Genomic DNA, 13,156 nt, shown 5'->3' with positions numbered 1-13,156 from the left:
CTCACCTTCAACACATTATTCTAAATCTTATTAATATAGCCTAGGATATAAGGAGGTCCATCATCCTCAAATTTTAGAGTGTCTTGTGCGATTTGCACCTTCTGTTTCTCCATATTACTTTGGTGACAACATCCCAGTAGACATGTCAAACAGTACGTACCTGTACTGGCAGGAAGAAAAGGCAGTTCGGAGGCTCCTGTACAAACTGGCTTTATTTTAGCTGAGCTGTCCCCCTCCAGTGTGTACTCCGAAAGAGTTTTTAATGCAGCGGGGAACCTGGTCAGCGAGTTGCGTAGGAGGTTCCTTCTACTAAGACGGAGATGTTGTCACTCGCACAGGACCCTCATCTTATGTGAGGAAAAATAGGACCCCGCCCCCCCCCCCAAAAAATGGCAAAATATATAAAAACCCACACAAAACATAATAATGATAGAGTGACTAGAAAAGAAATAATAAAGTGTGTTAAAATTCAGTGGCTTCCTGGCAACGCACCTTTAAATGATGAGTATGTAAATGTGTAATTCACAGGTATTTTATTGACACTTTTTAATAAAAGAGTATATGAAAAATGTTAATATCGTCCTATCTTTATAGTTATTGCCTATTCAATAATGTTCATATATTGCACTCATCATACAAATATTGTTAAGTATCATCAGATTTGTGGTTCAATCATAGAGTCAATACAGTGTCTAAGCATAAATGAACTGTCCCCTATATGTTCTCATTAAAATAGTATGGTCCAGACTGCTGTCACTTTCACATTAATGGGGACTTAAATCACTAAGTAGGGCACTGGAGTAGTGAAAGAAGAAAAATTTAGATAATTTTCTTCTATTTGGAACAGAATAGATAGAAAGTTGTAACAGTTAATGGATAATGCAACAAAGTATCTGTGAGAGGAAATCACTGCATGTTGCCAGGGCTGGTGTAAGGATTCTCAGCACCCTAGGCAAGATTTCAACCTACCCCCCCCCCTAAGTGGCCTGAAATACGTTAGTGTAACAACTTTAGTTAACACAACTAGGTTGTGTTAATCAGCAATTGGTGACAGGTGTTCTATGATTACCACAGACTGGTGCGAAGCTTTATCATTGATATTGCCACGCAATCAAAAAGTGTCAAGGTATTTAATGTATGTACCTCCTAGATTTGTGTGTAGTGTGCTTTAATCAACATATATATGTCGACACTAACAGTTGGACACAGTAGGAGTATTGTTAGGTGATTCTATCTCAGGTATTCTCCTAGTGGTTAGTATACATAGATGAATAGATAAAAATATATGTATTGTGGGGTGTGCTAATCAGCAGCTGCTGGCACGGGGTTGTCAGGCCCTTAAATACCAAAAATGAAAAATTTAGAAATGTGCCAGCGCTGGCTGTACCAATAATTAGACAAGACAGTTCTCAAAAAGTAATATACAATTTATTAGTAAAAATACACAAGAAAATTGATAATCCTAAAATGAATCGTTGAACATCAAATCGAGGTGCACAATTAAAAGTTATATCACAGGGATATTTGGGCATATTGTTTTATGGAGTTTCCAATATGTAAAGACTGACAAATGAGTTCATACTACCGTCCGAATCTTTCTGGTAGATATTTGTATCCAGAATCGAGTGACTCGGCAGAATCGAGTGACTTGCCCTATAATTTCAAGGGCTCAGGTTCCCATTTGGACGATCCTCCTCTTTGATGCTGGAATATTAGGGACAATGCAGATATCCCATAAGAGATGAATCCAGGTATTTCTGAGGGACATCAGTGGGAGATGGACAGGTCACAAAAGTAGAGTGGATGGTGTCAGCATGTATGGAATCCACAGCTCAACACGTTTCCCCAGATTATGTACCTCCGGCTTCTGAGAAGGTACATAATTACTTCTGAGAAGTAAAGTCAAGCAGCAACTGCTAAGCGTGAAAATCAGGCATAGATGGTTAGGCTACAGGAAAGGATGGTTAGGGTAGAGTTGGGAGAGGGATAGTATACTTACCCAAAAGGTGTGGGGTGTCCAGGAATCAAGATGCCCCTGATGGTCATGTGACCATCGACATTCTAAACACCAGTCTCCAATATTCAACTTTCTGTGGGATTCACACTCCCCATCTGACAGTCTTGCAGCTCGTTCTTATAGTCTTGATGTCCTTACCTGGCAGATGGTTCACTTTCTTCATCAAACTTTATAGCCTTGTGGCAGCTTGGTGTAATGCCCTTCTGATCTCTAAATGCGAAATTACTAAAATGGTCAAATTGTTTTATTAATGTCTACTTGTTATTTTTGTTCAAATACAGTATGTAGCTGTCATTTAATAAAAAAAAATGGTAAAAACATAAAAAAATGTATTGCCTACAAATCTAATCTTGGAAGCAGTCATTATGTTGGCTGAATCCCTATTCATCAGGTTGCTGATTATCATTCAGCTGCAGTGCCACACACATTTTTTGAACATTGGTCATGAAATGTCTGTATGAGGTCGCTGGTTTCTAGTAAATATATAGGCTGACTTTTCACAAATTCTAATTCAACCTGCAAAATAATTTCCTATCTGTAAATGAGCGTGCCAAAACGGGAACATATTGACTGTGGCTGACATCCAGGCTACAAAACAGAACAAGGTAAGAATGAAACCATCCAAAAAAACAGAAGCCAAAATCTTGTTCCCTTTTCATTTATAATACTTGTCTGTAATTTGTCATTTACCTGCCTTAATGGAATTCCAGGTCCAGCATTTTCATTCATTTGTTAGAAGTCACTTGACATATTGAAATCTAGAAAACGTAAGAGTTTTTTTTCCCTTTTAAAATTAATCAAAAGGCTTTGCAAAAAATATGCAAGCATAGATTTTCATAAATTACGTGGTTTTCACCAATCATTTGTTCCTTCAAATTCCAGCTACCATTTTTATCTTCAATTTAACATAAAGGGAAGAAAAAATGGTTCCAACATGTTATCTATCTCTTTTCTAAGATTAAGGAATTCAAAGATTGCAAACATTTCGTATACATGTTTTCTGTGAAATTGTATTTTAAATTATCCTTGACATTTTGCTTCTGATTTTCTCTTTTGGCTGTTCTGAGTTAAGTAGCAAAGCCGCAGTACAAGAAAAATAAAAAATGATCTTAAGAAGAACATATTTGTGTTCTCTAGTGAAATGGAAAAAAATGGAATATACTGTATGTCAAATTAAAGTAAAAATACAAACTTCTATAATGTTTTATTCTGGGGCCGGTATGACATTTTTTGCAGATTTATTCGTTCTTCTTTTATATATTTCAAGTCAGAAGGAACATCTCGCTTATAATCTGTTTTGTTGTATCATTATCAATGAATATGCCCAATACTAACTGCTAATGCAGTGATTTACACTGCTTCCTATTCACTCAGGATCCAATGCCTGGAGGGAAAATTAAAATGACTATTCCTCTTCATTTTCATGTGCTGAGAAATCACTATACCTAGTTAGATGAAGTTGCACAGTAATGCTTTTCTGAAAATAATGTTTAGCCTGTCAAATGCATCTTAAATCCACAGAAAGTCTACTAAGTGAATAGAAAACTTAGAATTTCTAAAATTAGATCAGCCAAGGCTCTTGGCACGGAATGTAGTTGTAGAGCACCTGATACAGTATACTGATGAAGAAATACCAAGGATCTATGAAAATGGTTAGTTTGTTTTTGAGAAGCTTTCAAAAGTAACTCTAGAATCTGAATATGAATGATGTATATAATGAAAGAAAACCAAATAAATACAATTGGTAATAACGAGACTTGGCCATGCATACAGATTGTTTATTTGTAACAGAAGGCTAATACTGAATGAAAGTAGCCTATCAAATGCACAGAGGTGTCTATATTGTACAGTATAGAAACACAAAACAGAAATGATGGAAATAATGTTCTATGCTTAGAAATTCTGTATTTTAACTAACAGATTTATTTTAGGTTATATGGATCAAATACATATAATTAAGTTTCTGATTCATATATACATGTTCTACTTTAAATGCCATTTTATTTTACCTAAATTATTTCGAAATAAAAGTGTAAAAAATATATTTTGGCACTCTTAGTAAATGTAGGCATTAGTAATAGCAGAGAGCAGATGATAGTAATGTATACAGGGTCGGATTAAGGGACTTGTGGGCCTGGAGCTGGAATTCTCAAGGGCCTTTAATGAAAAGTAGAGAAGGTAAAGCCAATACCATATAGGCCTGTGGAATCCATACACTATAAACCTCAATGTCTCCCGAAATTTTAGCAATTTGCATATCTGCACTTAACGCTAGTTAACTGGGGGGATTATGTTTTTTTATATGTAATAACAGCACACCTAACGTGCGCTAGGGCCATCCCGCCAAGTAACACTCATCGGGGCTGTCCCCTGCAATCCCCACCTGTAATTAGTGACCAGGGATATGTATTAACAGCCTACAAGGCATTAATCCACCTCGGCCAATTCTCCATCATTGTCCTATCCCCACTGCAGGGACAACACTAGCCCTGCTGCTGGCTCTTGGCTGTGCACGAGATCTCGTGCATGCCCAGAGAGCCGGCCATGCGGGAGAGATGTTTTGTTAAATGCTCATGCGCAGGGCTGCCTTGGGCGCCAATAAGTAGAGCCGTTAGTGCTAGGCATAATGGCTCTCCTTATTGCCAAAGGGGGGTTAATAAATCCGGCCTTAACGGGTGCCCGTTTCTCCATATTATGCAGGAGAAGCGGGACGCATTATTTTAAAAATGTAAACGGCTGCTTAATACATCTACCCCAATGGAACTTGCTGCATTAAAAAAAAAAAAAAAAACGAATCTATACTGTATGTGGGACAGTTAATCACTAGCTCTGTGTATTTTCACAAGATTTCCTTTATGTACAATAATTTATTTGCTAAAAATATATATTAGTATGCTGTTAACTAAGCCTTGGTGATGGGTATAGTGGAGACTCTACCAACCAAAACACTACAAAAAGAGCCATTAACATGACAGGAGCTGACTGGTTGATATTTTATCTCTTTCGACTTTATCACTCTCCAAGACTTAATACATATACCACAATTTTAAGCCATATTGTATAGTTTGGTTTTAGTTCTTTTAAGATGTAGTAACAATATTAATTTGGCTAGTATTGGAAAGTATTTTGCATCCAGGTGTGGTATAGTTCGCAGGTAATGGACTAGGTCAACAGTCATTTTGTCAAAATGCACAAGATCAAATTGTCAAAAAGTTTAGGAAATTAAAAATATCCCACCAAAAAATCATGTCGACCTTTTCATCCTACCTGGTAGGCTATCTGGGTTTAACTACTGAATAATTCTACGAATTTGTAGATGGAAAGCCACAAGTTTGTAAACCAACATATAATTAGCAAAACATGCAAATCAGGGCACGAGCAATTACAACAATTGTAAATAAAAAATAGTGTCTCCTTAAACTCAGTACCAGCCAGCACAAAAACACACAGTATGCTTGAAGATAAAACAAAAGCAGATCATTTAAGGTACAGTATCTTAAGGAATGGTCAAAATGAGACAGCAGCAAAATAGATTAGTGTTAGGTGAACCATAAACTGCAGCCCAGCAAACACACAGCTAACAGAAAAAGAGGTTCATAAAAATAAAAAAACAATGAAACAAAGGCTGATAATTGGCAACCTCATGTGGCATGGGACCAGTACTGGCTACCAGATCTTGAATCAGAACTATGAGTATCATAATTGGCAACCTCATGTGGCTTGAGACCAGTTCTGGGATACCAGAACTACAGTCAGAACTACGGGTATGCACAGGAATGTCGTAATGTCCTAATTTGCCAGGAACTGAATCCCAGCATCAACATAGGTGTTCCTATACTGTTGGAGGAATTCTAATTAATAAGAAGCTTAATAAGAATCTGTCCCACTCAGATTTAACTGGTTCCAAGCCTTATAGAAACTCAGCTAACCTCATAAATGTCACATGCCTCCCACCACACACCAAGCAACTTAAATGTGCCCTATTGAATGTATGCTCTGTTTGCAATAAATTAACATCCATCCACGACCTCTTCATCTCTCACAACTTCACCCTGCCAGCCATTACAGAAACCTGGCTCACACAATCAGACATGGCCTCGCCTGCAGCACTGTCACATGGTAGATTCCACTTCACCCATACCTCCAGGCCTGGTAACAGCAAAGGAGGTGGGGTATGTATATTACTGTCACAATTCTTCACTTACTCAGTTCTACCACCAGTTCCTTCACTCACATTCACATCATTTGAAGTACACTCTATTAGGATTTTCTCCCCTTTCTCTCTGCGTGTTTCTGCTATTTATTAACCGCCTGTGCTTCCCAAATCTCAATTTCTGGAAGATTTATCTGCCTGGCTCTCCAACTTCTTATCCTCTGACATCTCCACCATCATCCTGGTTGACTTCAATATTGCTATTGACAGTCCACCATCTTTGCAGGCTTCCAAACTCCTCTCTCTAACCTCCTCTCTCGGCCTCTCCCAGTGGTCTGACTCCTCTTCTCATGACCTTGTTTTCACCAGGCTGTGCTCAGTCTCTGATTTTACTAACACTCCCTTCCCTCTCTCTGATCACAATCTCATTACCTTCTCGCTCTCCTCCATTACCCCAAGCTTACTGACACAGAAATAATACATGCCTAATCTAACCCATAGAAATACTAATGCTATAAATTTTCCACAACTTTCCACCTCCCTGCAACAACAGCCCTCACTAATTTCTATATTTACCTCTCCCCACCCTGCTGTTTCCCACCTGTACCAAACTCTTGAAATAGCCCTTGATGAAGTAGCTCCAGCTACCCATTACACCCCCACAGGCTTAGATGCCAGCTGTGGCACAGCAGAATGACAAGACAACTATGAACTCAGTCACTTAAAGTAGAACGCCATAAATCTAGTAATCTGACTGATTTCCTCACATATAAGTCAATCTACCACTCCTACTGCAATGCTTTGGGTACTGCCAAACAAACATACTTCCAAACTCTCATCTCTTTGCATGCCACCAACCCTAACTGACTTTTTAGCACATTAAAGTCTCTTATGTAATCTCCCTCTCCTCCCACCAGCTACCATCAGTGCACAAGAACTTGCATCCTACATTAAAGACAAGATTGATAACATCCGAGATGAAATAGTATGCTCTTACACAACCTCTAACCCTCTTTCTTCCCCACCTGAACCCTCTGGCACTTTCTCTTAATTTGATCTCACAAATGAAAAGGAAGTTTCCACACTCTTCTTATTCTCCTACTCTTTTTGGGAGAGGTCATAATTGGCCACACCCCCTGTACCTGGGCCCATCTCAGCTCTCATTGGCCCTGGTTACCACAATGCCCTTCAGCCGTATCAGAGGATAGCCTGAGATGCTTAAAAGCCCAAATAGTGCATTAGTGTTTAATGATGTGCATGCCAGCCATGACAAATTCATGGTTTCCACAAATTGCTACATACAGTACAGCCACATTAGGACGTGTGACTCACACCTTAAAGTTGGTTGATTATGTGAGATGCTGACACCATACTTTATAGAGATGTGCACAGACCCACCTACTTGGTTTAATGTCTAATTCATCATTGTGTTTTGCTTTTGTCAAAACCACACTCCTCATACCTCCTGTGACAATTTTTCTGGGAAAGTCCCATTTTTCGAGGACCGTCCCGTGTCCCACCTGGGATTGGCAGTGTCCAGTGGGGGTGGTGGTGGTGGTGGGGGGGTTAGTTGGGATTTCCCCCTGTCTTCTGCAGATATGCACACAGCAGTCAATAGATGCTGTGTGCATTCAGTGACAGGGGGGCTGAGGGCATAGCTAGCAGCTCACAGGGGCTGAGGGCATGGCCATGCCCCCACACCAGCAATAATGGTGTGTGGCCTTGCAGGAGTGCCATGATTGTAGTCCCTGTTTGTGAGGCCACACCCACTATTTCCAGATGCAGGCCTTGCAAGTGTCCCTCCTTCGCTGTCACCAGGGAAGGTATTCTCAAGTCTTTTGGTTCAGATTCGTTTTTTCAAAGTTCTACAAAGTACGTACTACTGGGCAAATTAAAGGAACTGTAAAATCATTGAGATTCTTTCTGAGGTTTTCTGTGCACCATTCTTTAAATATTTTATAACATACCTAAACAATAATAATAAAAGAAGACTGAGTAAGTGACCTTAGGGCAAATATAAATATGTTCTTTCTGCCAGGTTTGAGGCTAGTTAAACATCTCCCTACAGCTATGGAGAAAACAATGAACAAATTTCAGTTTCCTTGACTAAGTGTTGGAAGATAAAGGATTGCTACACAATAGATGTTATGAAAAAACATTCAAACAATTTCCAGTATTGTTGCATTACAATAAATAACCTACATAGCTAAATAAACAATAATAGATACTAGAAATATGCTGTGTATTCTTTTCTTCTTTCTTTTGTTTGGAACGCTTAAACAATTGTTTTCTACTTCAAATGCCTTTGGCAAACGTGAAATATGTTGTTTTCAAATTTATTTTTCTTCCTATAATCAATATGCGCTGCTAGTATTTTTCTGGTTGCCTGTAAATTACATTTACTGACATTGGTGGCCAATAAAAGATCTGGCAAATAGCTATTACTCATAAACTTTGATTCACTTGGCCAAAGGCATAATGAGCAGCAGATTTCTTTCAGAACATCTCCCGCAGAACGAGAAATCAGACTACAGTACAATTACTGAAATGTGTTCTACAAAGTACATTTATGGCTAAATAAAGCCTACGATATGAAAGAAGTTCCAGCCAGCAATGTGTCAGAGATATTTTGTCAATAGAGATATATTGTAGTAGCCAAAGCAAATATGAATGCAAGTTCGTTTATTGATCCTGGATCTTGCACTTTTTTGTGCTGCGCATACTCTACTTATTAGCGCCATTGATTGCAGCTGCAGTGTTTTTGAGTGGAAGTAGCCATTTGAATACCAGCTAAGATCAGTAGGGGTATATTGGCGAAACTGCAAGCTATGTATAGCGGTGTGTAACACTGCGTATGCATAGATTTATCTGTATCACTATAAATTGATAGTCAGGATGCTGCCTTTTAAGGCAGTGAGTACTGATGTTTCCATCCACAGAAATCTGGAGTAGCATGAGAGATCTTCCTGTCCGACATTGTCCAAGGTATTACCATAATCCATCAACAGGAGATGAAGAAGAATGTGAAGTTGCGTTTTGTTCCTACAGTATACAATAGCATCTGTAACTTTATCAAGACTAATTAGGGGTACTGTATAAAAGGAAGGCAGCTGCATTCACTGACATGCCCATTACACTCCAATAACATGCCAATGAGACAGAATACACTTCAGGAATATTCCCAGTCACTTTCCAGGAACACCCATGCTTCTCTGCCACTTGCTCTGTTGCAAGTGACTCCTTAAACCGGAGGCATCACAAGCATGTGCAGACCAAAATGCTGTATTATCAGCAGCAAGAGGGAGCTGGGGGTTGCACAGTGACTTCTAGTGTAGTGCCCATCTCCTGTGACTGAGAAGGAGCCAACAAAGCAGCCAGAGTCTCTGGGGGCAGCCCACCTCCTCCACGGCATCACGCACCTGGATTCTAGTAAATGCAGGCTTCCAGTAATGTTACAACCCTCCCATCCCCTCAGAAAGCCATGAACCCCTTTTCTGCGAATCAGTTGTCACCTACTCCAGTGCATGGGTGCATTCAAGTTAACACATATCCTTTAGGCGTATCGCTCATGTATATTGGCAAATGGCAAATGATTGCTCAACTGCGCAAACATATTCACTGTGTCTACCACTGAGTCAGGCCTGCTGTATTAAATCCACAAATGGACATGCTATGCAAATCATCTCAGCAATGGCCTTAGTTTTTAGAACATGTAATGTCATGTTTAATGATTCAGCCAATAATTGTTGTCTCCACTATAGGTCAGCCATATGTCTATCACCTGTACTTATAGATTTATTTATAACATTTTCTGAACATTGTTCAGAAGAGCGGTTTGTTTATTTTATTTAATGGCGTTAATAGTTATGAAGAATACCAAAATAATGGTTTCAGCAAATGTAATTTGTTATCATTTTTGCACTATATTGTACATTTACCCACATTTAATAATAATCTAACCATATGTCTTTTTTCTCAACAGATAGTGGCTTCAGACGGTACCCAAGAAAGTGCTCCAGTCAATGTGGACATCCTAATTATCGATGCAAATGACAACACTCCTACTTTTTCCAACATTTCCTATAATGTCAAGATTTATACAGACATGGTCACTGGGGAGAGCATTATAAGAGTAAGTTCAGTATGATTTTGATATTAATGACCCACTGGTGCACAAATTCTATTGGTCAGTTTTAGATTTTAGCTGACAAGATTGGATATTTGAGTCTCAGGATTATGAGCCATGAAATGCAGCTGTCATTTTAATGGTACACTGTTTTTATATTCATATAACAGTAAAGGTGCCCATACACGGTAAAATATTTCTGAGCGTTTTGAACTAGATCGCATCGCATGCAATTTGCGTGAATGGGCAGCTTAAGGAACGTTATTGGCATGTGGAACTATTTTTACAACGACTGCATATTCATCTATCATAGTAATGTGTGAGTAAATACATGTTTGTATTCAGTATATTTTTGTTCTCTTCATAGAACTATATTTTTTATCTACTTTGTATATCCCATGTTTCATCATTGTTGATGGTGGTGAATTTGGACAGCCTGTGACAATAAACCTGCTTTTATTTAGGAACATCCGATGAGTGCCCGGATTGTTCTTCATTTGATTTGGGGAAATCATCACATGACTTGCTTAGACAGTCATTCATTAAATCAGTGGGACTTAACGGTTAGAGATGATTTGAATCTGTTTATGCTGAGATTTTAGGCATTCATAGAAAACAGTTGTCAGACTATACAATGATATTCGGTACACGCAGTCAGATTGCTGCAAATGTCAGTGTTTAATTAATAAGCCCACTGGCGTTACATCTTAATTTAATAATTTCAGTGAAATGTTCACCTTCTTGAATAATCTACCCTCCAGTCAGCAGCATAATTGTACTATTTGTCTGATTGCAGGTAGCACATTTATTATTATGTCTAGAGGGATTGTTCTGTAAAGTTCAGAACATTTCTAAGACACTGAGATGAATACTGTTTAAGGAATAATAACACACTGTGTAAGATGTGGACAATTATTATTATTGTTATATGGTCTATACATATGTTATCAATGCACATGTTAAAGCAATAAGGTTAGTTATTTATCAACCCAAGGTCCTGACTCAATATATGGAGTCAAAACTCCATATTTGCTTAGGCAAAGCTGGATCTTTTTGCAAGAATGTTGTTCGATGCTGTGAATCGCGTAATTTCACGTCATTTTAGCCCCTCCCCCATCCACGGACCCGCAAATTGATGTGGCTGCTTGTCATGGGGCAGGGCTTGGTGATGTCAGCCTCCCCCATGTCCCCATTTCACTCCTCTCTGGGCTTCTCCCAGGAAGGGAGTTTTAAAAAGTCGGCAGGTATGACCCACATTTTATCTGACATGCACTGATTCTGTCCAACGTTGTACCTGACCTGCACTGTAACCCACACTGTATCCAACTTGTGCTGTATCCAACCTGTATTGTAGCCTGCACTTTATTCAAACTACACTGTAACGTGTACTGTATTTGACCCACACTGTAACCTGCACTGTATCCATCCCACAGTGTCTACAACCTGCACTGTTTCTCACCCATACCAGGACTTACAGGGTAACCAAATAACACTGTAACTTGCACTGCACATACAACCTGCTTTGTATCCCGCAGATATGGAACACTGTTTTAGGATTGTGGAATTTTGAGCAAGCTGCTCAATAGCAGATTGTACTTATTATTTATTTAGTACCTTCTAGAAGATAATAGACAGAATCTGATTGGTTGGTATGGGCAACATCCCATCTTAAAAAAACCTCCCATCTTAGTTAATTTACCCCTCAGAATCATAATATAAAAACCATAATCTGTACAGAGAGTATATGAGGTTTATTTACTAAGATGGGAGTTTTATTTCACAGTGGATGTTGCTATGGGCAACTAATCAGATTCTTTCTATTATCTTCTAAAATGTGCTAAATAAATAAGAAAAAGCAAGAAAAAGAACAGCGCCAATAAATAAATAATAAGCTGATTCTAATTGGTTGTTACGGTATTAGTGAGAGAAGAGGAAAACCCCTAAGAACTTAGACAACAATGCTATTTAACTTTGGGAGAACTGATGATCATACTTGATCATCTTGAATTCATACCATGCTTTACCATGATTATATTCAATCACATTGGGAAAGTTTACCCCTCCATTTTTTGGGGGCTGATTGAATTTATTAATATGCCGTGGGCAGCACGGATGGTGTAATGGTTAGCATTACTGCCTCACAGCGCTGAGGTCATGGGTTCGATCCCCACCATGGCTCTAACTGTGCAGAGTTTGTATATTCTCCCCGTGCTTGCGTGGGTTTACTCCGGGTACTCCGGTTTCCTCCCACAATCCAAAAATATACAAATAGGTTAATTGGCTTCCAACAAAAAAAAAAAATAACCCTAGAATGTCGGTGTGTGCTTGTACATGTGGCAGGGAATATAGATTGTAAGCTCCACTGGGGCAGGGACTGATGTGAGTGTTCAAATATTCTCTGTAAAGCGCTGCGTAATATGTATGCGCTATATAAGAAACTGTTAATAAATAATAAATAAATAAATAAATAAATAAATATGTTTTTTATTTGGGGAAGAAGACTGGAGAGACTGGAATAAGTACATCAGATGAGGAAAAGAGAGATCATACACTGCCCAGAAAGGAGAGTGTGAGATTACTCCAGCCTTTCAGTTATGTTTCTAGATGTTTAATCACATTGGCAATAATGAAATTATAAAGTTGATTTGGGTTTGGGAGTTTAACCACCAAATATTAGAGATTTGTCCTGGCCCATTGTAGAGGGATAGAGCCACCGTGACTCAGTTGAAAAATAGTGGTCTTTAGAGCATTGTGACTGATGTATGGGCAGACTATTCGCTCTTTATTAGATAAACCCATACTTTTCAGTCTATCTGGGAGCCATTTTTATAACAATGGGACTAATTCATACTTGATCGCA

The 13,156-nt window shown here is 38.7% G+C and overlaps 1 protein-coding gene across 5 annotated transcripts in view; it reads left to right on the top strand.

The window, feature by feature from the left end:
• The window catches only part of PCDH15 (protocadherin related 15), a 1,154,330-nt gene that overhangs the window by 670,629 nt on the left and 470,545 nt on the right, over nt 1-13,156 (top strand). For all 5 annotated transcript variants that reach the window (XM_083149096.1, XM_083149095.1, XM_083149094.1 and 2 more), the window contains one exon: nt 10,153-10,302. In XM_083149096.1, the coding sequence (XP_083005222.1) occupies nt 10,153-10,302 (150 nt within the window). The remainder of the gene's footprint in view (nt 1-10,152; nt 10,303-13,156) is intronic.

This window comes from Crinia signifera, chromosome 6 (genome assembly GCF_055691185.1).
Source record: "Crinia signifera chromosome 6, ASM5569118v1, whole genome shotgun sequence".
Taxonomy (NCBI): domain Eukaryota; kingdom Metazoa; phylum Chordata; class Amphibia; order Anura; family Myobatrachidae; genus Crinia; species Crinia signifera.
Note: the sequence above shows the minus strand (reverse complement) of the source record. Positions and strands in the feature narration are given on the sequence as shown.